Source organism: Musa acuminata, chromosome BXJ2-6, assembly GCF_036884655.1.
Source record: "Musa acuminata AAA Group cultivar baxijiao chromosome BXJ2-6, Cavendish_Baxijiao_AAA, whole genome shotgun sequence".
Classification (NCBI taxonomy): Eukaryota; Viridiplantae; Streptophyta; class Magnoliopsida; order Zingiberales; family Musaceae; genus Musa; species Musa acuminata.
In genome coordinates, this window is record NC_088343.1 from 40,423,105 (window position 1) to 40,448,300 (window position 25,196).

Below are 25,196 nucleotides of genomic sequence, written 5' to 3' on the forward strand. Positions count from 1 at the left end.
ACTTTATTATTCTACCTAGTCTCATCATAGTCTCATCACACACTCATGTCTTTATAAGCATAAAATATGTAATATATTATATTAAATATAATTTTTTTTATTTAAATTAAAATTAAATAATTAGATCTGATTTAACGATACATTAATACTATCTAAAAAGATATATCTATTTGATATGCAAAACAACATCTTTTTACCATCCTCTATTCTAAGCTTAAGTAGCTCGCTCACCCATTACATTACATGCCAATCTCTACTTAGAGGAGTTTACTAATCAACCCTCAATTTTTCTTCTTTGTTTGCGTCCGTCTATTAATGAATGCATTCATGAATAAAGAATGTTAGATGATGCAATATGAAAAAAACATCATCGTATTTTTTGTTGCAAGATTGTGACACTAAATATCATCTCCATTTACTTTCTTTTTTTTTGGGAAAAGGAAATATGCTTATTATCTTATTTATTGTTTGTGGAAGGAGACATTGTGACACGCATGGAGTGATGTGGAATATACCCGTGAAGATAATATAATGATAATAAAAATGTGTTCATCAAGTAGTATCGTGAATCGTGATGGAGCGATTAGTCTTGCACGTGCGAAAGCTTACTATAAAACCCGCTTCCTCGTTCGCGCCTTCATTCGATCGACGGACCGATCGGCGAATGGAGATGGAGGAGGAAGTCGCCGAGACGGTGGAGGAGTCGCAGGTGAATCCTTTCTTTGATTTCTTGCGCATTCCATCCTTGAATCTTTCTCTGGCTCGCAACGACTCCCGATTCCCCTGTTGTGTTGTGCTGGAATAGCAGCTAAAACCCTAATATTTTCCTGTTTTTGTTTGGGGAAACTGAACTGGTTGTTGTTACGAGGTCTATTCCGAAAATATTGTGTTTATGTCGTATGGTAGTTTTTGATTCTTCACTTGTTCCACCTCTTCCTTTCCCCGACAGCTACCACTTCCGTCCACCTAGCAACCTTCTTGTTCTCGAGGGATGTAGGTTGCCATAACTCGATCTTTAACTACAACTTACCTTATACATGTGAAACATATGTCATGATAGTGTTTCTACAAATACATTTTCTACTTGTAGCATTGCACTATTTTACCAATTTAGTCATTATTACTGTTGTATTAGCATGCCGATTATCAGAAATCTCGGATTACTTTTGTTCTGTTGTATGCACTTATCGTGCAATATATTTTGTAGGTGTACATGGCTTGCATTATACATGGTCACAGGTAAGCAATTGTCGTGTCCATTTTTTTTTCTCTTTGTGCTAGAATGACTACTTTTGCATCATTTTATTTTGTTAATTTTTACGTTTAGATCATTCATTTGGAAGGAATTGGTTAGTTTTAATTAACGTGGATCATCTAATTCACAGTTGCTTTAATTAGTCTTCTGTAAAGACTACCCCAAACAAGTCATTTTCTCCATACGGTTCCCATCAATCTCTTTGTTTACATGGGCATTATAATTCATCATTATGAATAGTGGAATTTAGAATGATCAACGTTAGAAGGTCCAGGACATGTAACACCCTGTATTGGGCTTCATGCACCGGAGCTAGTAAGATTTTAGTGCTGATGTATATTGGTGGTATATAGTTTGTGCAGTTTGATGCAGTTCTATCAGGCTGAGTTTGGGAGTCTTGGTTTGTTTCTGTTCATTTCATTTTAAATTGAATCAGTTTTTTTGATCATGCATGAGGGTTTCTTATCCACACACGTTCATGTGCCAGCACTGACCAATGTAGCCTGAGGTGTGGATGGTGGATGGACGATCACTATCATCCCTTTCCATCCAGATTGTCTACCTGAAGTAATAGTAGGTCCCTCCTTCCCCTTATCAAAATGTTGGGACCTTCCCAGTGTCTGTTTGTCTGCTCCTCTATCTCCTTTCTATTCTTCTGTACCTGTTTTTACTATATCTGCTGTCTGCCTTGGTCCTTGCTTTGAAGAAGTACACAACCGGGGGGCTATTCTTCTATTATGTCCTCGTATTTCTCATTGTTTTTGATATGCAAATGGGTATGATTCATGGGAAGGTAGAGAATGCTAAATTTGCATCAAGGGACTAGATCTCATCACTTGAAACTTGATCATGTTCTAGTACTCTATTGAGGCACTACCATGTAGACTATCTACAGTACATGAGCTGGTTTTTATTTCCCATGTGCAATATCAACTTAAGTGGAAAGAGAAGGAACCTTTATTTATTAGTCACTTAACTTGAAGATACTAATATGGATTCTTATGTGATCAAACCCCAAATCAAGTATATGCAAACAAATTATGTTCATTGTTCTTTATTATATCGTGTTCATGTTTATGGCTTAAAATTCATGTAATGTTTCGTGTTCTGATTCCAAGCAAATAACATACTAAATAGTTGAACATGATACTGAACAATTATTCTAAATTTAGTGTAAAATCATATTGAAAAAAATGGATGACATGAGGTTCCCTTCAATATGAGGTTTGGAAAGAATTTCATTATATGTAGTGTTAGACAAGGATTTAAATCTTAATTCTATGCTAGTTTTGGTAGCTAGTCGGACCGATACGATACTGGTATTTTAGGTGATTTACTGACCTAGACCACTTGGTATACCGAGAAAAATATGAAAAAGGACATGCCAGCTTGTTCCAGAAACTGGTACTGACTAACAGGTTTAGCACCCATCATTGTTTGGAACGGTAACTACTGGTCCACACCAGCCTGGCTGGTATTTAATTCCTTGGTCTTCTTTCTTCATGTAGATAATGAAAGCGGTAGCCTTATTGTGATGCCAAGGCCTGCCCTCAATGAAAAATCATATCAGAGATAATCTATTAAAATCTTTCGAAAAAAAAGGCTAGCATGCCAATGCTTCTTGTGGCATGCTGGTATACAAGTTACAATAATTGCGTCAGACTGCTTTTTGAGTGTTGAAACACCCTTATGCTGAGACAATAAAAACCTTCATCGAAATTTCTTTTTTTTTTTTGTAACATACTGCAAGTTAAATATTTTTAGAGGCACTACAATAAAGTGAAATTATAGGCAAGAATGACACTATCATCTTCTATACATTCGATAGATGTTGGAATGCATATAGAAGATTCTTGTTCAAATCCTTGTACATTTTTCTAATTGATAAGGGGCCTACATGATGACTCAAATAAGAATACTTGGAAGATGGATGTGCCTCATAAGATCAAAATTTTTTTCTGCACTTTTATGAAGGATGCCGTTTGCCAAGCTCTACCTCATTGAATGCAGTTATTGCTGATTTTTCTAACAGTCCTGGAGGCTAGATGATTTGGCATTTGCATTAATTTTGCAAATATAGAGTTGGAGTAGCATACTAGATAATTTTGTATCTCGTGTGATTTCCATTTCATTTTAGATGACTCACATTTTGTCAATGTAGAGTTGGAGTAGCATACTATGATGCAAATACACATCAACTTTTTGTCATTGAATTTTGGGAAGATGGAAATGGAGAACTTCCTCTGATTGATCTAGGTAAATGCTAATAATCTTCATATGCAAAGTCTTTAGTCTGTCCTTATGGATTTATTTCTTTTAGTCTGTATCCTTAAGTTGGTCTATTTTATAGCAAGTCGACCCTGATGCTAGCTGCAGCATCTCTTAAGAATATATGACAATTCTTTATACTAAGAGTTTCTCTGGTTTTTTGCTGAATCAGTGAAGTATCAGGTGAAACCATTGGTCATATATGCCAGCACTAAAACAGATGAATTATTCTTAGCTGCTCTACAGCGAAATGGTTTGTAACTTCAAAATTTCCCTACCAAAGTTCATTGCCCCTGTTCTCTTTTCCTCTAATTTTTCATTATTGAACAGTTTCTATTGAAACCTTTGAAGTGAAGCTTATACGAAGTTCAATTTTCAGCTATGAACAAGCATGGCACAGGTATGTATGATTCTGAGAAGCCAGGAAGACAGAACTTTTGTTTTCCTTGGGTTTTGATTTAATTGAATTCATGGATTGCATGTGCAACTCTTATTGTCCGTAGCCAACCATGCCATGCAAAAAAGGTTTTGTGCAATGTGGAGCTCGAATCCACGTTTCTACTGGGGAATTGTGATTGGCATATGACTGACATATGCTTGATTTAGCTCTCATGCAATTGGATATCCTCCCATGCCACGATATTGAAATCTTTTGTTTGGTCAATATATAAAAATTGCTTTTTTGCCATTCTAGAGTTTGGTCTTCACTCCAAAACTCTTTAGCTAGATGGGATGCATTTTCCAATGTTGAAATATTGAAGTTAAATCTTACCTTGAAATATCTTCACTTTCATGGTCATCTTAGAAAGCTTAATCAATTGACTTGTGAAGATAACATATATTGGTTCATTCTTGCTGCTTTGTTCTTCATCTTGTTGATTTTAGATAGCAAAGTTGAGACCTAATGGCTAAGTTGTCCTTGTGTGCTGCATTTTCTGGATATTATCAGATCTTGCCTCAGCATTTTAATTTTAGCACTTCCTGGGCAATTTTCTCGTTTCCCTAATCTGCTTGGAGTGTCAGGGTTCATACATAATTCTTTAATTTTTTTGAACTGCAGATTAGTTTACCTAAGGGTTGCTGGAATGGATGATGGACTTAGCATCAAAGAGAGAATATGCTTTGTAAGCACTTAATTGACATGGATCCTACTTGAGTCCACATGATTGTTGTTTAGACAGAGAAACAATAAGGCATCGAATGATTCACTTTGGGGGTATTTAGTTTCCTACATACAGATGCTCAATAAGCTCGATTGTACACTGATAGATGCCGATATTTATTAGTATTGTTGATGCAGGTTCATCTAAATTGGTTCTTTTTATCTACAAATACCAGCAGTTTCTCGTTATAAGTTTTGTTTAGATTTCTGCAATATGGAGCCTTTAGTATATGCCAGCCTGCATTTGCAAGCATCACACAAGATAATTGTTCAAGAAACAGATCAAGCAACATACATAGGGCATCTAGATAGGTACAAGGGTCTCAGGAGTCGGGACTTCATAAAGGTCTAATAATACAAGGAGTGATGTATTATAGATTCCATAGACACCTGTATTATGTCATGTTTACGGTGACTAGAAGTGCATTTTTTAAGCTCATTCTGCAGTGGCTGTTGCAAAGAGATGCATGGATCCCATCGCCCAACAACATTTGCATTTGGATTCTTGCATCCGCGAATGTTAATGCAGGCTTCATGAAGGATCCAAACCTTCAATTATTTTATCCCAATCATCCAGAAACACCTTAGAGATACCATTTGATTCAATATTTCTGCATTTTATTTTGGTTCTTTTAAATGGAAGACAATGTTTCTACTCTATATCAATGTAATATTATAAATAATGTTCTATTATTTTTGCTATATAAGTCTTTTATAGACACACAGCTTTGTATATATATTAATTTCTTCACAAACTTCCTATATACTTAGTTGATCATTTGAAGCAACCTGCTTAATACATGCAGCTTAACTCCATGATGGACCTAGGAAGTGAAGTTCAAGTTCGTGCTGCTGGTGGTCTTCTTGCTATACTAGAGAATGAGAGGCTCGTAGATACATTTCAACAAAATGAATGTGGCTATTCATCAATAACAATTGATTGCATGTCACAAATCTCATTTTATCCTTCTTGTTTAAATTGTAATCGTAGTTTGTTATCCGGTCATTTTTTGCTCTGAGACAAGCAGTCATCCTTTTTTAGTGCTCAAGTGCATAATTTAGCGATAGAAAGTGCAATTTATTTCTTACATCAAGACACAGAGACAAGTTTCTCAAACTTGATGCAGCTGCTCATGAGGCATTACAGATTTTTCAAGTTGATAAGCATCCTAGTGACATGGGAATAGGCAGAGCAAAGGAAGGGTAAAGACGAGGCTAATCTGATATATACTGGGATATTTTTATAAAAATAATAATTCTACTTCTCTTAGTGCAGGTTCTCAGTTTTTGGAATGTTTAATAAGGTATGAGAAGTTCAATTTTGTATAGTTGCAGAAACTTGGAACTAATAATCTTTTACCATTTAGTGTGTTACACCAATGGGAAGGAGGCTTTTGAGGTAAACCCATCAAGCCTATCAAGATACACTTTTATTGGTATCACATCCAAGAGATTCGAAGTTCTCTTATGTTTGAATCAGGGCTTGGTTCTTGAGGCCTATACTTGACCTTGACATGTTAAACAACCGTCTGAATACAGTATCCTTCTTATAGCATGATTTGGTTTTCCCATAAAACTTCTTAGTAAACAACTGAGCATCTAAAACAGAGTTGTAGTACTTCAACAAAATGGATAGATATCATTTTTCCTTTGCTGTGAAGAAGTGATGTCTGCTTTACGTGAGACGTTAAAGACTGTAAGAGATGTTCCCCACATGCTCAAGGTGACTACATGGCCATTTTTTTTTGTTGTATGCTCTACCAGGGTGACTATATTTGTATCTAGAGCTTATTTTCATTATTTGTTGGATATTTTAAATTAATCCAGGAGAATTATTCTATTATTACAATCTTAAAACTAGAAGAGCTTGATTCTATGTCAAAAGAACAGAAGTGAAACAAATTTTATTGGTTGTCAATAAATTTGCTGATGAGGTGAAATACTATTATTGGATTGTAAGTTATATTTTTTCATGTGTTTCTTTTATTTCATTGTTCCCTTCTATATGATGACTGTGCAAATGGTTGATAAGTTGTAGATCATGAACACCAAGTCCTCTTGATGAGTATGGCATTGCCTAGTCAGCTCATAGAATCTTGGAAGAATTATGACATGTCTCTTGGTCGTACAAAAGGTTATAGTGGGATAAATGGCCAGATTAACTAATAAACCCTGCAAGAAGATTGAGATATGTCTCTTTCTTGTGAAAAAGGATGTACATGACATTTGAATAGCACATTCGTGGGCCCCACAACTCCACATGGCAACATAGATCTCTCTTGTTTGAGAGTTAACTCACAGATCTAATGCTAATTTATGGTTTATGTTATCCTGCTTTATTTCAACTTATTCACCTGCTGATGTAAAGAGTGAAACTTATCATCATGTTGATCATTTGCAATCCATCGAATTTTGCAGCAGATTTATGAATGCTTTGAATCACTGCCTCGGATCTAAAATATGCCATTTTCTTTTTAGTTAGTTTATCTAGTAAATGCTACATTTTCTCTAAGTGATAGTACACATTTCTATGACATATTATAACTGTTTGTTGTTTTTATTTATAATTTTCTAGATGTTAGTGCAAATGACTATATTTAATTTTGCGAAAACTGATGATTCCTTTTTTGTTGTAGAAATTCAACTCACCTAGCTCTTTATGCACAACCAGCGATTGGAATGCATTTTTGAAGGTGACATGATTTTTTTTCTTCTGAGTTATACAACAAAATTTTCTCGTTTACTATTTTATTGAATTTGTATTTGGCACCAAGTTTACCTTAGGGAAATGCTTCATCTGTTAGCTTGGTTATTCCAGAACCAGCTGCATTATCAGAAAATAGTCTCTTCAGTTGCATTTCTCACATTATTTCCACTCATATTCTTGTACGTAGGATAAGAGCAAGCATTATTATGTTTCTGGTAAATATTCATAATTGCGGTTTTTGGGTTTCATGGATTGACGACATGCAGTAGATGCCATCGGTAGGCCTATATGCAATCTATGCTTGGCAGCTTGAGAATATGCAAGTTCCTAAATACAACAACAACAACAACAACAACAACAATAAAGCCGTAAGTCCCAACTATTTGTGGTCGACTACATAGATCTTTTGTCGCCAATTAAGATACGTAAAAAGTCACATGTTTAGTTAAACTCAAAGTACTTCAATTTTTATTTATAGTTTCTAATTTTCTATTAAGGCCTTTTTAGGTCTTCTTCTACCTCTCCTCGTACTACTAATATTAATTATTTCATCTCTTCTGACTATCGCATCTGGAGGTCTCCTCAGCACATACTTATACTATCTTAAATAATTCTCTTATCTTATCCTCTATCAAAGTGATACCTAGTTGTTCACGAATAAAATTATTTCTTTTCCTATCTTTCCTAGTAACTCTACACATTCATCTCGACATTCTCATCTCAGCAACATAAACTTTTTGTATATATTTTTTAACTGCTCAACACTCAAGTTCCTAAATGTGTATGGAAATAATTTTCTAATTACCATTTAGAAATAACTGCAAGCCTTTGTCTCCTACTATTATATAAAAGTTCTGATAACTTATCTGTGACATTTTTTTGGATGTTAATAAAAACTACATAAATAGAATTGAAGGAAGGGAGGATAAGTTTGAGATGCTGACAATGAGTAGGCTAACCTTTTGTCGGTCTTGGCCTTAGGTTGCCGACTGACATGACGTAGTGTCACTGATCACCATTGGTGAGGATTTGACAACTATTATCCTTCATTATCTTCGAAGGGTCTTTGAACCTATGTAGAGCTCCTCTGCTGGATAGATAAGAGAATTGAGGTATTTAGTTTCGCCCATTCTCTTAAGAGTTGAGAAGACAAAGGTTACTTGACTTCGCCCGTCTTCTCAAGGGTTGTACTCCATGCATCGAGCTGGTTACTAGCCTTCGCCTGTTCTTTGCTCACACTTCCGAAGCACTTGAAGTGTTTGCACTCCTTGCGTTGAGTTAGCTACTGTGATTCACTTTAACCAGCTAAGTCCGTGATAGTAGTGTTGTCGTAAGTCCTAACTAGAAATGTGAGGTAGTAGCAATTCTTGCTTAAAGATGCAGTGAAGGTGACCAACTAATTTGAAGTTAGGAGTGCTGTGGGTTTCCTTGATCTTTCCCCAAACCAATGTATGAGCAGTTGAAGCTGGACATGGGAAAAAAAAAGAAGCCTGTACTATATTTGTGACAAAGTAAAATTTGGTGTTTGACAATTGCCACTATTAAAAAAAGGTGTATTAAATTTTCAAGGAGGTGTTAATAGAAGCAATATCATATTTACAGCTAAGTAAAAATTTTGGTGACTGTCAATTGCCAATAGACAACCAAAAGGTGGACTTGTCATTTAAATATTGAGATGTTAGTGGCAGCAAAAGATTGGAGCAACGAGAAAGAGTTTCATGCAGCATCACAAGAGATGCCATGATCCTCTGTTTATCATCACCTTTGTACTACCTATTTCATATAACTGTTTAGCTATGATCATGTGGCTGTTCAGTTGAAATTGGGAGGTTTTGTACTTCCTGGTCCTTCATAATTATATTGCAGATGAGGTTTCAGATACGAGGACTTGTAAGATTGTAAAGTGGTTAACCCCTTGGGTCTTGGTAATATAGTGGTGTGCTGCTACGTCTGGTAGTTGTGTTTAGGAGAGGGAGAAACCAACACTGAGGCAGGGTTTGCCTGTTACCAAACCCTGTTTATATTCTAGTCTCTGGGATTGGCTGGAGACTCCAAGGAGAACCAGAAAAGGTGCAGCTATTGAAGGCTTAGTAGAAAGAAACTTTTGACATGTTTAACAAAAAAAAAGAAGGAATTTTGTGTGGACCATATAGAATATTAATCAGTGTATATAAACTGCATGTATCTGATGATCTATTGTTTTCATACTTATGCTTGTGTCTAAAATCTGATCTAGCAGTGCATGGTTAGGACCCTTTTCCAAGTCTCACCATATTTTATGCACTGTACCTTTTATTATGTTATTTTGCATGATTGCTTTGTGATTGCAATCTATATGATCAGATTGGTGCCCATTCATTTTGCAGTGCATTTGTTCGCTGTTGCACATAAACAAGATCTTTGAAGTAGGTATTTCAGAATACCTACAGGAAAAATTAGAATACCTGAAATTAGACTTAGTGGAGAAGGTATGAATATGTTAATGGAGATAAAGTTCATGTAAATAGCATCTTTTTATTATATTGATGATTAAAAATTATGGCTTGACTTTGGTTTTGATTTCTTTTAGGCAAGTTCCTGCATTACAATGGAGTTGGTTTATGTCTATGATCTGGTGTGCATAAATTTCCTTAAATACTTTTCTCCTTAGTTTTCTTTGGTGGGTTTTTGTGAAGTCCTTACCTTACTATTATAAGTCAGCAAAAGTGTGTCCATTTTCTTCTTCTGTATGTAACACAGTTGGAAGTTTGGAACTATTTTCATACTCATCATCTCCTAGTATGCTAGTTCTTGTTGAACATATCTATAAACCATTGTGTTTTCATCTTAGTAAGCAGATATTGGTTGCATGTTATTAATGTATTTTTCTGCAGTTTTTAATTTATACAAAACATTTGGCAACTTCGTTTCAATGTGAGATAATAATGCGAAAAGTGGTATACAATTTATTAACATTAACCTACTTCTCCCATAAAAAAAATTCAGACTTGGTGTTTTAAATAACTTTTTTAGTAGGCAGGCTATTTAACAAAATAACTAATTCAAATGATTTATGTTGCTTTATTATATTTTATTTTTAAAATTTTTGTATGAAAATTGCAATGAGTGCAATTTGTAGTTTATCAACAATGATTAAGTTGTTATGAGCTTATTAGTTAGATTTCTTCATGGCATAAACCTCAATCAAATTTCAAAAAACTAGTTACACTGGTATGTACCAATCAGTGTTTACCAGTCCAAGCAAGAACCGACATCCGAACTGACAATTTTGCTTGGTCAGATTTGAAAATGATTTTTTTAATTTTTACAGCTTGTCAACAACTATTGATTGTCAATAACAGCTCTTCCTCTCTGCACCTCTCCTAATCCTCTTCTTTTCCTCCTCTCCTCCTTCTCTGCTCCCCCTCCCATCTTCTCTCCTTTCTCTTTGGCTCCCAGTATATATCGCACCATACCAGTGAGGCCAGAGACCGGTATGGGTCTTGGACAGAAACTTGGAACCTTAATCTTACATTGTACTTGTCGGAGCTTATATCTTATCATAATCTCTAAGCTCATCTTTCTATGTGAAATGCCATTTTCTTTGACATGTTCCCAAAGGTAAAAAGAATTATATTGGTAACATTGTCATTGTCAAAAATTAAAATGTTACTTGTTATGCGAATTTTGTATTTATTTGCATCATACTTCAGTTGCATTGAACTTCATAACATTAAGTTTTGTGCATGTAGAAACCATGTTTGTTTCCATAAGAACTGAAATGGTGTGGGAAATCTAAACTTTCTGATTGATTTCTTCAAAAAGCTGATCTCTAATAAACATTTTATCATCAATTAGATGAATTTTGTTAGCTTCTTTTTTTTTTTATTTGAGCTACTGATATCATTTACAATTTCACAATATGTTGCATTTTTTGTCCTAATCTGTACCTAGTGTTGCATCATCATTACTGTGCAGGTAATGGGTGTTATTGATGTTAAGCGAAGCAAGGAGAAGGGATATGAGACGCTAGTAAAGGAAGGACTATGTGATGAAGTTAGGATTCTATTTATTTTATTTTCTTAGTAGAATAGTGAGATCTCTCATTATTATTGTGTTTTTCTCCAGGTTGATGTAAAACTCATTTGGAATCTCACCCATTTGCCATTTATTTTGTATCTTTGCTAAGTTTGCAGATACAACATTTGGCTGACATCATACAGTCTCTTAAAAATTAATTTCTTCCATCTTTTCTGTGGGCCCTTAATATCGTATTCTCAATGAGCTATATCGGTTCATTTCAGAAATAATATTATCCTAAGAATAAACATCTTATATTATGTTATTGGCTGCATTTCTTTTGATGTGATCTCAAACTCACTGCTGTTTGCCAGTTAGTTAAGTTGAATACTTCCAAATTCATTTTATATTAAGTGAAGTTAAAAAATTTATTTTGGAATCTGCTTTGTTGCAGTCACAAAAGTCATTGCTATTTTTTGACATAAAATTATTAGAGTATCATTCTTCTAGTCTCATTTATGAGGCTGTAAACTAGAACAACCAACACTTTTTGTTTCATTTTATGGAGATATTTAGAGTGCATCATTCTGATTAGTGCTTCCACACAAAAGGCTCAACAACATCTTTTCCACAACCTAATGCATAGTCTAGAGTTATTGCTATTAGGTAGGAATATGAGCTCATGATCTAGTGGGGCTCTACATTGTGTTGTGTCTCATGCAGTATCCACAGTTTCCCTTCCCATGAGGGGGCACTTATAAAACAAGTATCACCCTAGGTCCACTTCTGTCCCAATTATCATGACCTATTTTGATAGAAATTCTGACCTACAAAATTAGATATATCGTCTAGAATCATGTTGATTAAAATACTTAAGCTAAAGTTACTAGAAGTGGGCCTATCTTGATCCCTACATAATCCACTATCAATTCCTGATACAAGAGGACTAGAATTTCACAATTTCCATCTATTTCTTGCCTAAAGTTTAATCCAAATCAGTATCCATTTTATACCTATTTCCTTTCCATATCCATATTGAACAAATATAACAAGAATTGATAGTGGATTAACTGATTAAAATTGACTAATAATATGGTTTTTCCAATGTCTGATCTGTATCCAATCCATATTCAACCATGTTTTTCAGGCATGTGATGCACAGTTAGAGCTGATTTTGTGAAACTGTAGTAACATGACAGCCAGTCTTGGATAGCATTTTTCTACTGATGTGGTGTTGGCGTAACATTGAGATGAACAATGTTATGAAAGATGAATGATGCCATATTAAATATTTATGTTTCAAATTATCTGCATGTTCAGAAGTGTTTCTTAATGTCATTCATCAGTGTATTAATGGATACAGAAAGTTCTATCTGGGATATAAGAAATTGATCACTTTTTGTCTTATTTCCATAATTTTTATTAAGATGGGAAACTTGCATTTCACAGCAGTATGGCCAAGGAAATAATTTCTTTTAACATTTTATTTACTATATCATCTTTGTATCATGAATTGTAGTATTTAATTTGATCTTTTCAACTGTAGTTGGATGAGCTGAGAATGGTTTATGAACGTCTGCCGGACTTTCTAGAGCAGGTAATAATTTTTTTTTGTTTAATATCAGGCAACGAAAATCTTCAATTTCTTAGTTCTGGTTTTGGTTACAGTTAAAAATATGCTTTTCAGGTATCAGCTTATGAGAATGCTTCTGTTCCAGTTCAGCATGGGTGGAAAAAAGCTCCATCTATTGTTTATGTACATCAAATAGGTTGGTCATTGTTAGTTTTGTTTTTATATGAATTGGCTTTGACATATTTTCTTCGTTGCGAATAAATTAACTGCAAAATTTCTAGAGAAGAATGAAACTGTTTTCTGTGACAATCTATCATATCTCCAAATGATGGCATAGGTTGCTCCAGGTTTTAGTTCTCGATTGGAGGAAAATGTTATCCTCAATTGAGTCAGAAGAAGGCTGAACAGTTAGGGTTAGATTTGAGTCTAGAAGGTCCATTAGGCTGTCATGATTGGTCAGTCCATTCTATTGATTTATTTAAATCAATGCCAGTTATGTTTAACTCGGTTAAGTGAGGCAATCAAGTCTATATCAGGGGACAATTTGTGTGATAATATATGATTCTTCTTTCTTTTCTATTGAACTATTTTGTTGGACTGTCATCACAATTTACCATTGGTAACTCTGTGAAGATTCATACCTAAAAGGGTGGGAAATGAAGGTGTAAAGAAATCTGTGGAAAATTTGGAATGATCTATGAAGAGGACAAAAACGTGATGTCAGGTTTGTTGCAATAGCATTTTCATCACTCCTAGCTAGCTGGTAGACTCACTAATTAGGTATTACACTCTTCTTTGTAGACAGGAGCAATCTCATTTACTAGCTCAACCTTTTTTGATGTCATTAAGCCTTAAATTGTACTTGAGATTGTCATGGTCAAAATGATTTGATCAAGGACTTCAAAACTGGTTGGACTACTCCATACCGATCTGTATTTATTGGCCTGGCTAGAAAACATGACACATTAGATGATTTTGCCTGTTTGATTCAGAACCAGGCTTACTGCCTGGTTTAACCGAGGGTACTGGATGGTAAGCCTATTACTCAACACCTCTATTGTTCTTTAAAGCAAAATATGTAATACCATACCGTATCGATGTTTCGAGGTTGGTTCGGTATGGTACGGTACCGGTGTACCAAGCGGTACACTAGGGCGTACCGAGTGGTACACTAGGGCGTACCGAGTGGTACACCCTGATGTATCGAATAATTATATATATTTTTTTGTACTGTAGCACTGTAGCACTACTACAGTACAACACTATAGTATTGTAGTACTACTACAGTATAATACTGTAGCACTGTAGCGTTACCGGGCGGTCCGCGTACCAGTATGTCGTCGGACCGGTACATATCGCCCGTACCGGGCGGTACCATTCGGTACTGCATACCATGCCTTAAAGGAACTTCCTTTTACTTTTTTGACAACTATCTCTCTTTTTTTGTTTTTTCAATCTTTCCTCCCATGCTCATCTCTCTCTCTCTTCCACCCTTTCTTCCTATGTTTATCTTTATCTCCCCTCCTCTCTGTCGCCTCACCATGGTCTCTTTGCCATCTTGCTGCCATCACTCTGCCCCCTTGCCAGCCCCAATGCCGGTTCACTCGGCTTCAGTTTGCCTTCTCTGCCACTGCCTCCACCTCCTCTTCTTGTCTCTTTCTCTGCCTCATTTTCTTCTCTTCTTTCTCTGCTCCTGTGCTGCCTTCAACTCCCCTCTACCAGTCGTCCTCTTCCTCCTTCTCCTTCTTCTCATCCTGCTCTCCTCTCTCTTCTTTGTTGATCCTCCTCTTTCTCCTCCCTCCTCCTCACCCCTTCTCTCCTCCTTTCTCTTGGTCCTAAGGATCCCAAGTCGTCCCCTGTCAGTATGCTAGTCCATACGGAAATGTACCTGTCCAGCCACTGATTGATATCAGCATTTGACCAGAACTTTAAAACTTGAATTGGATAATATGAGAAAATATCTTTGGCATACAAAATATTTTTATAGTGAATTGTTTGTTATATTTTTCTATTTTGAGTAAATGTTTTGTAGAATTGTTTGATACCTATAAGTTAGTTTTCACTTTGTTTGTTTGTTAGATATCAAATTGACTGTCAAATTCAGATTTAGCTTGAGACTGAATGAATGGAATCAGAATGTTCATCACTTTTATGGTACAATATGATTTTATACATGGTATTTTGGCTTTGGACAAGGGAAGGCTTGTATTTGTTACATGGTACTTTCTTCTAAAGTTAGAATACTTACAGTTCTATCCTTTGTTTATCCTCCGTCCATTTATTTTTCTTTCATTAGGATACTTGATGTGCATTTTCGATGAGAAGCTTAGCGATGAAACATTGGGAAAACTTCATGATTTTGAATTGGCTGTAAGTACTTACTGATTCTTGATTTGTTTCTATATAACTGTAAATTAACATGAAAGACTATCAGTTTTCAGAAGATGGAGATGAGAAAAGGTTCTTTTATCATACTCCAAAGACAAGAGAATTGGACAACCTTCTTGGAGATATTTATCACAAAATTCTCGGTATGGATACTTCACTCAAAGTAAGAGTGTTAATACCTTCTTGGAGATGAGAAAAGGTTCTTCTATATTGCATCAGTTCTTTTCTTCTTTACATTTTGTATTTTAAGCTCATATTAAATCATTTTAGATGATCATCTTGTGAATTTTGAATATTATCCACCCCATTGATCTATAAAGAGTTGCCAAATGCACTAGGTTCCCTCCAACAGTTGTCTCAAGAGAGTTGAAGTATGCAGTCTTACCCTGCAAGGAGAGAAACTATTTTCACGACGAACCATAGTCACCCAGGTCGTGTCCGGGCAACCTTACTGTGACACCAACTATCACCTCTACCCTTTTGGTTCATAATTGAAGCAATACAAAATATATCATGAGATTTGATCATCTCGTTTTAGTGAACGAGTTCCCCTAGATTCAATTTTTAGATGTGGATACAGTAATAGCAATTGTCAGTCCTCATCCTTAATCTATATCAATGTCTTTCTATGTTTCATATCATTGAATTATTAATAAAGTATGGTTGTTTTACACTTTTACTACAGCTGACCTTGTACCGTGAAATGATATCCTCAAATTTTGTGCAGATATGGAGAGAGCAATTATTAGGGATTTGATCACTAGAGTACTTAATTTTGTTCCCCAGCTAATCAAGGCAGTGAACTTCGCAGCAGAACTTGATTGGTAATCCTTCTTGGAATTGAATGTCTGTCTTCAACATCATTTCGGCTAAGCCCATTTATCAGTCGATTTATTTTCCACACTCATTTTCCTTTCTACAATGTTTAATATATACTTCCTCTAAAATTTTCATTAGCATTTTATCATTGGCATTGATTGCTCATCAAAACAATTACGTGCGGCCCATCTTGACTGAGGATACGTTTCTTGATATAAAGAATGGCAGGTACCTTTTTCCACTTAGTAAAGGATTTTCGGAATCTAGGTAGTTTACCTTAATAAGAGTCTATCTTATTGAGGTAAGCAACAGTGATCTAGTTTCCAATGCTACTGCCTATTTATTCCCTCGATATATCAGACATGCTTTGCAGGAGATGACTGTTGATACTTTTGTCCCCAATGACACAAAAATACTTGATGATGGTAATAGCTGTTTAAATTTGTACATGCACCATAGTAAAATATAAATGTAATTTTTTCCTGTTTCTCAGGAAGGATAAATATCATTACTGGTCCTAACTATTCAGGAAAAAGCATATATGTCAAGCAGGTGAAACTATGTTCTCATCTTAGTCAAAATTATTTTCACTTATGGTAAGAAGTAACATCTGTAAGTACGAGACAGAGTTATTCTTGTATTCTTTTGAACTGTTGTAAAAGTCAAGTTATTTACCAGTTGGGTTTCTGCATCTGCCTCTCTCTGCTTAACTGTTGAACATCTCAAATTAGGGAAATGAACTGGCCTTATACATATTTATGCTTAGAGTGTTAGATTCAGATTTATGCATCTTCATACCTGTGAGTCCTCTTCCTGACTCATCCCTCAATCTCAACTGATATCTTTTGAGTTGGTCGTATCCTTCCAAGTCGACCTTGACTAGATAATGGCTCTCATGCATTCTATATAGGCAAGTATCTCTTCCTATCCCATCTCTCTCTCTCTCTCTCTCTCTCTCTCTCTCATGCGATGTTTCCATCAGCACCAGCTCACCATACTCTGCTGACAGCATGTACAGAGTAGCCACATGAATGGTTGAATATGAATAGGCAGGTCAGCGTTGCTAGGGAGACAAGAAAAGATAAGAAAAACTTGATGACTTATAGTAAAACAGTCATTAATCAAAGTTGAAGACTATTTTTACATGCTACTGCTTCCATCACACTTTGTGGCAGTTTATGCTGGCAGAATGATGATATTCCTGAGTGGCCATCATCCTTTCAATCTGTTGATTGGCCTGTCATCTAAGCCCATCATCATTTACAAATATATGGAATGATGCATCCTACTTTCAATCTGTAGATTGGTCTACCATCTATGCATGTGACATATTTTCTTATCAAGTTATCAATCCTCAAACCGATGCAATTATGATTCTTCAACTCTTTGACATATTGACTAATTTTGACCAAGTTCTAGAAGATAAGGAACATCTTTATAAATCCGAACAGCTGCTAGAAGAAGCTAGTCAAAGCCTCCAGAAAGACAAGCAACTGAGATAAGCAAAGACTAGGCCAGTTCATTGTTACTTTCTTTTTTTTTCCTGATTAGTGAATGAAATGCTATCCATTCAGAAGACAACCTTTACACTGTAATTTAAACAATGTCTATTTTGGTTGTTAATCTCATTACATCCAAGTAGTCTGCATCTGTAACTTGTTTGTACAATAGTATGACATACATATTACAGTGGTAGAACACTTATGTTGCTGTATGTCAATATGCTCATATTGTACCTGAAAAGGCAACTTCAATTTCAGGTGGCTTTGGTGGTTTATCTTTCTCATATTGGAAGTTTTATACCAGCTGATTCTGCAACTATTGGGATCACTGATAGGTTTTATGCGAAACAAGCCCATGACGTATAACTTCATTCATCTTTAAACTTTTTTGGTTAATTAAAGTAATGGTTTTCCTTTTATAGGATATTCTGTGCTATGGGAAATAAGCCTATGACCACTGAACAATCTACTTTCATGATTGACCTTCATCAAGTCGGCATGATGCTTAGGTAAACTCATAGTATTCATTTCCATCATCTGGCTTGCAGCAATCTAATGTATAACTGCTGAACTTTACAGGCAAGCGACATCTCACTCCTTGTGTTTGATGGATGAGTTTGGTAAGGGAACTCTCACAGAAGGTTAGGCACTCAAAACAATATTCTGTGTTGAATATTTTGCCCAATTGCTAAATTTTAGGCATGCTAAACAACAAAAGCTTACACACTTTTGGTTGTTTTCTCATAAATATTTTCTTAGATGGAATTGGGTTGCTCGGTGGAGCTATTAATCATTTTGCAAACTATGAGCATCCCCCAAAGGTTAAACGACTTTTTATACCTTGATTATAAGTAAATTTATGAATTTGAAAGCCACTTATGATAAGTCAACGTGAAGTTTAAGGTGAATTCTGCTCTCTATTGACATGGTTTTCATTCCATATGATAATAACTATCTTGTGTAGAATGTATGTTGTGTATTAATCAACATGTATGATGCCAACCCATGTTCAACAAAGAAAGAAATACAAGGATAATAAATAATTAAATAAGAAAGTTTTATCCCCTAAATGAATTTTATTGATAAGAAGTTTATCTCTGCAAGAACATGGTGCTGCTTCTATGAGAAATCTTGCTAGAATTAGGAAAACCTCCTAAAGAATCTCATAGAAAGAAATATTAATGATTAAAAGACCATTGTAATCCATATTTATCCAGCATATTTAAAAGAATGAATATGGCTTTTCTATAATTGCTAAGATTCCTTAAAGAGGATTCTCTGTGTTAATTTGAGCTCAGGCCTGAAAATGGCCTAGAGCAGCTCTGCTATTTGAACTTTCCAGATTAATCAATATTATTGAGATGTTCAAAAATAGTGGATTTCCATAATACTTCACTTAATTTCATCAGTTGCCATCAGTTATCCGTCAACCCTGTCATTATGAGCTTACACATTGCTTGAGGGTTGAAAGAGTGGAATTGATGTTCAATAAAAACTTAGTGGCCAAGCAAGGTAAAATTGATAATTGTATATAATTAAGCATAGTACTAAAATATGCATAATTTATCTAATTAAGGTTTATATCAGTCATTTCTGTTGTTATGAATATATGGATACATGATGACAAACATACATGTCATCTTAGATACTAATACGTTCAATCTGTTTGTGTGTGCGTGCGTGTGTGCTCTTTTATATGCATCTTTAAAGGAAAAACATCAGCAACGGCCACAAGGCCTTAAGAATATGTACATCAGCAATGATAAGTAAGCCTCGAGTCCACATATATCTTCTGTGTTGTAATGAACAAAAACAATCATGTGGATGTGTAGAGATGATCTACTGTTCTATTGGAAGGCTCAAGATTTTAATTGTTTCAATGACAAAATCAATACACATTCCAAGTTGATTATAAAGTATTGATATAGCATCTGAGTTGTTCAAGAACCGTTAATACTTTACTGTGAGAGTCTCAGATGTGTGCATCAAGTTAGTACACTACAAACTAAATGTTGCAAACATAACTACTTTTCTAAAGTATTTTCTAGACTTCTAATTGAGGTTCCAAAACTTTTGATCTTGATATTAATGTTCTTAGCTACATGCATGATGAAATTAAAGAATCTAGACTTCTAGTGGACTATTTGTTCTGAGGTCTTAATTCTATAGGCTTTTCACAAAATCTAAACTTCACTGTGGATGATCTGTAACTGGTGGGGTAATCTTACACAAGAATATGATGTATTTCAAGATTTCCAAGGTCATTTAGCAACAGTACCATGCCACAATAGTCCATGATGGTACACAATCTGCTGTATGGTTGACATGTCATTCCCATGTCCATCATGTGCACACAGTAATATCTCTCTGTCCTTACAGGCATCTTACATCTGTGCTTCTCATTTGTCAACTGGTATGGATGCATGTCTCTCGGTTGGTACATGCCAGTTTGACATCCCTAGTGGCATGAAGATAATGTGCAATCAGCAGTCAAATATATCCCTGATTGTTCAGCTTGTCAAGGGATATGGCTTCTAGGTTGTGATTACATATTATTTTGAAGAATAAAAAATATTTCTATAAAAAAAATTCTAGTTTTAGCATCAGGTTGATATTTTATAATTTCAGGTTCCAAGGTACTTATACCCTTTATGTTTTAAGTTCTCTATTATGTCTGTCTTTTTAATGTGAATATGTAAAAAATCTTACACCGTAGCTTCTTTCATTGATCAGCATCATATCACATCCAAGGATGTTCAAAATGTTGGTTGTAATATTCTGCTGCACTGCTAATTGGTCAGAGCATGTTAATGCAACTAGGAGTGCACTGCTTATAGGTCAAAGCATGTTAGTGCAACTAGGAGACAATTTTTTCCCCAAAATTCTTAGAGATTAACAACAAGTATCTCTATGTTGTGTACTACTTATTTTTTTACTTTTCTGCCCACCATCACCAGCTGGTAGGAGTTATTTTATCTAATTATTAATTCATTGTCTCTATTCCTTCAGGTTCTGTTGTGTACACATTTGACAGAGATATTTGACAAGGATTGCTTACCACAGGTTTAAATGATTTTGTGAAACCATCTTATTAATATCATCCTCTCCTTTCAAGAAGTGACTTGTTTACACACTTTCATAGTCTGAAAATATCAAATTTTACACGATGAGTGTTCTGAAAACTGATAACAATTGCACGAGCACTGAAGACATCATTTTTCTATATAGGTATATTGCTGGTTTTTCTTCGGCTCTTTGGCTATTCTACCTGACAATTTTTTGTCTTTTGTTGCTAATTTGGGTATTTCCTGTGAAGGCTTGTACCTGGACAAGCACCCTTAAGCTATGGTAGGTCAAGTTATTTGATTTTACTTATCATGTGGAGTTGTGGACAATGTCGATTCTTTTGGGACACAATTTTCCTTTTTCCCCTAAGTGATGAGATTCATCTGATGTTGCAGGACTTCATTGTGCTAGGCTTGCTGGTATGCTTCAGGGAACCTTGCATATCTTGTGACATATTTTTGTCAATTATTTCTGAGGCATGTTTTGCTAATGGTACCAATTAGTGCTGAATGGGAACTGTTTAGCTTGTTTCTAGGGAAATTTTGCCTGGATATGCTTGGTAGAGACTATAGAGTATCAACTCCAATGGTCTTAAGACAAGTATTCTGCATTAAGATGGAAAACATGAAAAACTAAGTTCAATGAAAGTAAGAAAATTGCTAAAATCATTAAAATTTAATAGAATAATGCTAGACATTCCTTAGCTATTCTTCTAGTAGGATTTCACATATGAAGAACAATGTTGCTAAACCAAACATCAGAAGATTCATGGTAAATTGATCATATTACTCTTTAGGTTTCCATCCTGGATGCAAGTGAAGGACTTGTTACCATGGATCATTTTTTTGCAAACATGGATATTGGAATGAGAATTTCTGTACCATATGATCTGCACATATAGGATGTGCTTGCAAAAATAAATTCTTGGACTTGTGACCTCTACTGGTTGACTGAACGATGAAGTTCAGGTTTGTCTGTCTAATGTGAGTGCCGTTAGACTTCAGGTTTTGCTCAAAATTTTTCAGAACCCCAGCCCTATGTGGATTCTTATGTCAGATAACAACAACAGAACAAATACTATGTCTGGATGGGCATGGTGGACCATTATGTTTGAAGATATCTGAAAGACAATTCTTTGAAAAGTTTCTATTAATTGAGGAAAAGTTGAAGTAAAAATGATGAAAATCAATCATAACAATACTGAATGCAACTGAAGAGTGCAAATAAATCAAGAAAAATCAACAGAAGGTATGGCAAGATCAAAAGAAGTGTGCATGGCAGAAGATCGTAAATCTGAAGATTTGGAATTTGAGGAAGAAATTGAATATAGGTTGAATTGACTGTGGTTCAAGTGAGTTTATCTTTAGAAGTGAGCTTTGAATTCCTGTTCCTATGAAAGATGGGAATCTTTGTTTTCATTACTTTTAGATCAGATATCCTGGCAGATTAGATCAACTCGCTTGGCTTGTTCTGCAAGCTTCGTTCTTTTTTGAGACTATATCTTCGAAATACAAAATCATCCAAACATGCCGTGGTCAAAATAACAAGGAATTTGTATCAAGTTTTTCAATTTTGGATACAAGATTTGCACATACCATGATACAATGTTTGATGCCCCAAACAGTATGAAATGGGTGGTATGTATGGGTCCGCTAGTTGACCGGTACATGGACCTGCCCATTTCAGGTAATATGCTGAAATATGGCCCTGAATCAGTTGACATGGTATGTATTGGCTGATACGATTAAGACTTGTCCTGCATTGATCAATACAGGTCAGTGTCAATTGAAATTTGAACCATACCAACCCAAATTGAGTCTAATGATCAAATTAATTGTTTGGCCCTCTTTTGGGGCTTAATAAATTCCTGTCCCTCCTTTCACTCTTATTTAGTCTCTCATTCTCAAATTTTCTCACTCTTATTTTTAATTAAGTTCCTAACATGCTAATTCAAGATCAACGAATCACTCCCTCTCGTGCAACAAAGTTGTTCCTCGATGGTTCCGAGACGATAAATTCAACTTTCCTCCTTATAGCCTATTCATTTATGGGTTAGATACACTTTATGCTTATCTAAATACAATTTATATATAATTTATATACCAATATGTTAGGAAAAAATCCTTAAAATATTTTTTTTCTATTTTTTAGCCATTTTTTGGCCCTTGTCCGAAGGTCGCTACGTACCAACTTACCGACATACGGTATCGATTGGTACATACCGATCTGCCTAGAGATCAATACCATCGGTTGGCATGGCACGATGGTCCTTGCCATAGTACAATGAAAGGGGAGTGCAAGGAGGAAGAGAAGAAGGAGGCGAATAAGAAGAGCACACGGTGGAAAAAAAAAATTGGAGGTGAGGAGATGGCAAAGAAAAGGAGGCGAGGCAGCAATAGGTGGAGGATGAGGGAGGAGAGTATTGGTTCAGTGTAGGTGATGGCGGTGGATGGGGGCCCAAGGGTGTGGGCAGCACGAGCGGATTGCATGAGTTGAAGAGAGAGAGAGAGAGAGAGAGAGAGAGAGAGAGAGAGACGTGCACAGGTTGGGTTATTAATTTTTTTATAAAAAATATTAATTAAAAAAAATCTGGATTACTGCTCGGTGCAAGCCTATTACAGGGCCTATACCGATAGGTAAACCATATTTTGGAAGTGGCCCACCCGGTTTAGGGCAGTCCACTAGCAGACCGATATATACTGGGTGGTACATATTGGACCACTGGTAGGCTGCTATGTATTAGGTGGTACATATGGGTCCCTTAGTATATGGAATCGTGAGCAATATTATCAAAATAATAACAGTATTATGATTCATGCAAAATTTACATTCACATCTTACATCTATATTTAATCTGATACAGATCTGAATCCATCATACTTTTGATTCATATCCATACCGAGCAAATATGTATACTAAATATTTATCCATCAAAATCATGTTGGATTAGTATCCTCTAATTTAAAGTGAATACCATGTGTTCTTTCTAACAATCTGTATCAGATTTTACCTTATAGGCTAGCACTGGCACACACACAATTGATGAACATGCATATGCTGTGTGTGATAAATGTTATTGAACTCAAGTTGATTGATCACAGGTCTGGCATTAGGCATACACAAAAATTGCTCACACATACTGTTTGATGTAAATTGAATTCAATATGATGGACATCAGATGCTGATGGTAACAAAGTCCTTGAAAATTCAATTATGGTACCTAAAATCCTTGCACTCTAGCATGGAACTGTACATTTTAAGATGGATTTTCACTGCCCATCACTCAGTCTGATGGACCTTTACTTCAAAGAGGATTCTTCAAGATCAGCACCTTTTCAAATTGCACACAAATAGAACCTTTGTCTGAACTAACACCTAAGGAAGATTTCTTTGTCTTGATCCAATACCAACAGATGAATGACTCACTTTCTGTTGTACACATGCATAAATGTGTATTAATATTTTCAATAAAGTATGCAGGATATTAGTGTAAAATGTTGAATAAATAGTATTCTTCTAGAATATACTAGGTCCAACATACTACCACAGCAAGCAACTTAATATGACCAAGTTTCATTTGGTTTAAGTTATTCATTTGTGAAACTTGAAGATAATTTAGTATGATGTATTAAAAAAAAAAAAAGGTCATATTTTTCTAATTCGGATCTCATTTATGAATGTACATGATGCTAATTCCATTTAGGGGTCCCGGAAGAGGTTGTTGAAAGAGCAGCTGATATTTTGGAGATGGTCAAGACTAGAAGGCCAATTTACCGTTTCGTGAACCAGACATTATCAGCTAAAGACCGCCAATACCAGGTCATATTTTGTTAAAGTGATGACATGTGCGATGTCCTAGTAACCATTAACTGGATGTTTTATGAGAGAATGTTGTGAGACTTTATTACCTGAGGTGGTAGAAGGGTTTTTTTTTTTTTTTTTGTCTTGGTGATCCTTTTCTGTAGGATTCTAAGATGAAATAGATCTCTGCAAGTTGTCTACCAAGGGTTGTACCTAATATTAACTTTTCTGAATTGTTTGCAGGATGCCGTTGCAAAATTGTTGGCTTTTGATACTTATAGAGGTGATCTAAAGACATTCTTCCATGATATCTTCCCTTCAGAATGATAGTCTTATTCAGCAAAAAGGAGTTTTAGTACTACAAACAACTAAATGTGTATCTGATTGAAAATATATTGTTCCTGACCTTTGCATAGGAAGAACTCGTGATTATTTTCTTTTCCTCTGAAAATTAAATTCTTGTGTTGAAATCTTCTCCAGTTGTTGATGTTGCACTCGTTCCTTGTTCTTGCTTGCACTTTTACCGAGGGCTGGGCCAAGTTGATTGATCAGCTGGCAATTTTCGAGAAAGTGCTTTGAAGTGTATATATCATGAAGCTCTGCAGCATGCTTGAAATGTGCACATTAACATGGAGATGGGAAACACTGCAACAAAA

General features: G+C 35.4%; 1 protein-coding gene across 14 annotated transcripts; it reads left to right on the forward strand.

Annotated features, from left to right (window-relative positions):
- The first annotated feature begins 576 nt into the window (after window positions 1-576).
- On the forward strand, window positions 577-25,013 carry LOC135585543 (DNA mismatch repair protein MSH5-like). 14 transcript variants are annotated; one of them, XM_065114329.1, is made up of 36 exons: window positions 577-709; window positions 1,208-1,239; window positions 1,743-1,828; window positions 3,417-3,511; window positions 3,696-3,776; window positions 3,854-3,923; window positions 4,584-4,647; window positions 5,492-5,646; window positions 5,787-5,888; window positions 5,962-5,989; window positions 6,053-6,084; window positions 6,166-6,223; window positions 6,322-6,408; window positions 7,322-7,378; window positions 7,662-7,760; window positions 9,759-9,860; window positions 9,962-10,006; window positions 11,350-11,427; window positions 12,938-12,988; window positions 13,079-13,160; window positions 15,261-15,334; window positions 15,399-15,495; window positions 16,080-16,176; window positions 16,310-16,399; window positions 16,532-16,596; window positions 16,665-16,723; window positions 17,932-18,008; window positions 18,096-18,182; window positions 18,253-18,314; window positions 18,433-18,494; window positions 20,683-20,736; window positions 20,816-20,901; window positions 20,990-21,021; window positions 21,135-21,158; window positions 24,443-24,558; window positions 24,784-25,013. In XM_065114329.1, the coding sequence occupies exons 7-36, from the start codon at window positions 4,609-4,611 to the stop codon at window positions 24,865-24,867; spliced, it is 2,181 nt and encodes a 726-aa protein (XP_064970401.1). In that variant the 5' UTR covers window positions 577-709; window positions 1,208-1,239; window positions 1,743-1,828; window positions 3,417-3,511; window positions 3,696-3,776; window positions 3,854-3,923; window positions 4,584-4,608; the 3' UTR covers window positions 24,868-25,013. The 14 variants fall into 14 exon arrangements, 10 of the variants coding, with proteins under 10 accessions (XP_064970401.1, XP_064970400.1, XP_064970404.1 ...); XM_065114328.1 differs by having other exon boundaries at window positions 3,707-3,776; XM_065114326.1 differs by lacking the exon at window positions 1,743-1,828 and having other exon boundaries at window positions 585-709; window positions 3,707-3,776.
- Window positions 25,014-25,196: the final 183 nt, after the last annotated feature.

What these genes read in the sequence shown, in the direction of transcription:
- LOC135585543 (XM_065114322.1), top strand. Translation starts at nt 665, where the DNA reads ATGGAGATGGAGGAGGAAGTCGCCGAGACGGTGGAGGAGTCGCAG. An exon ending in TATGAACAAGCATGGCACAG is followed by an intron (nt 3,924 to 4,583) that starts GTATGTATGATT and finishes TTTGAACTGCAG; the next exon opens with ATTAGTTTACCTAAGGGTTG. An exon ending in TTTTTGGAATGTTTAATAAG is followed by an intron (nt 5,990 to 6,052) that starts GTATGAGAAGTT and finishes TTTACCATTTAG; the next exon opens with TGTGTTACACCAATGGGAAG.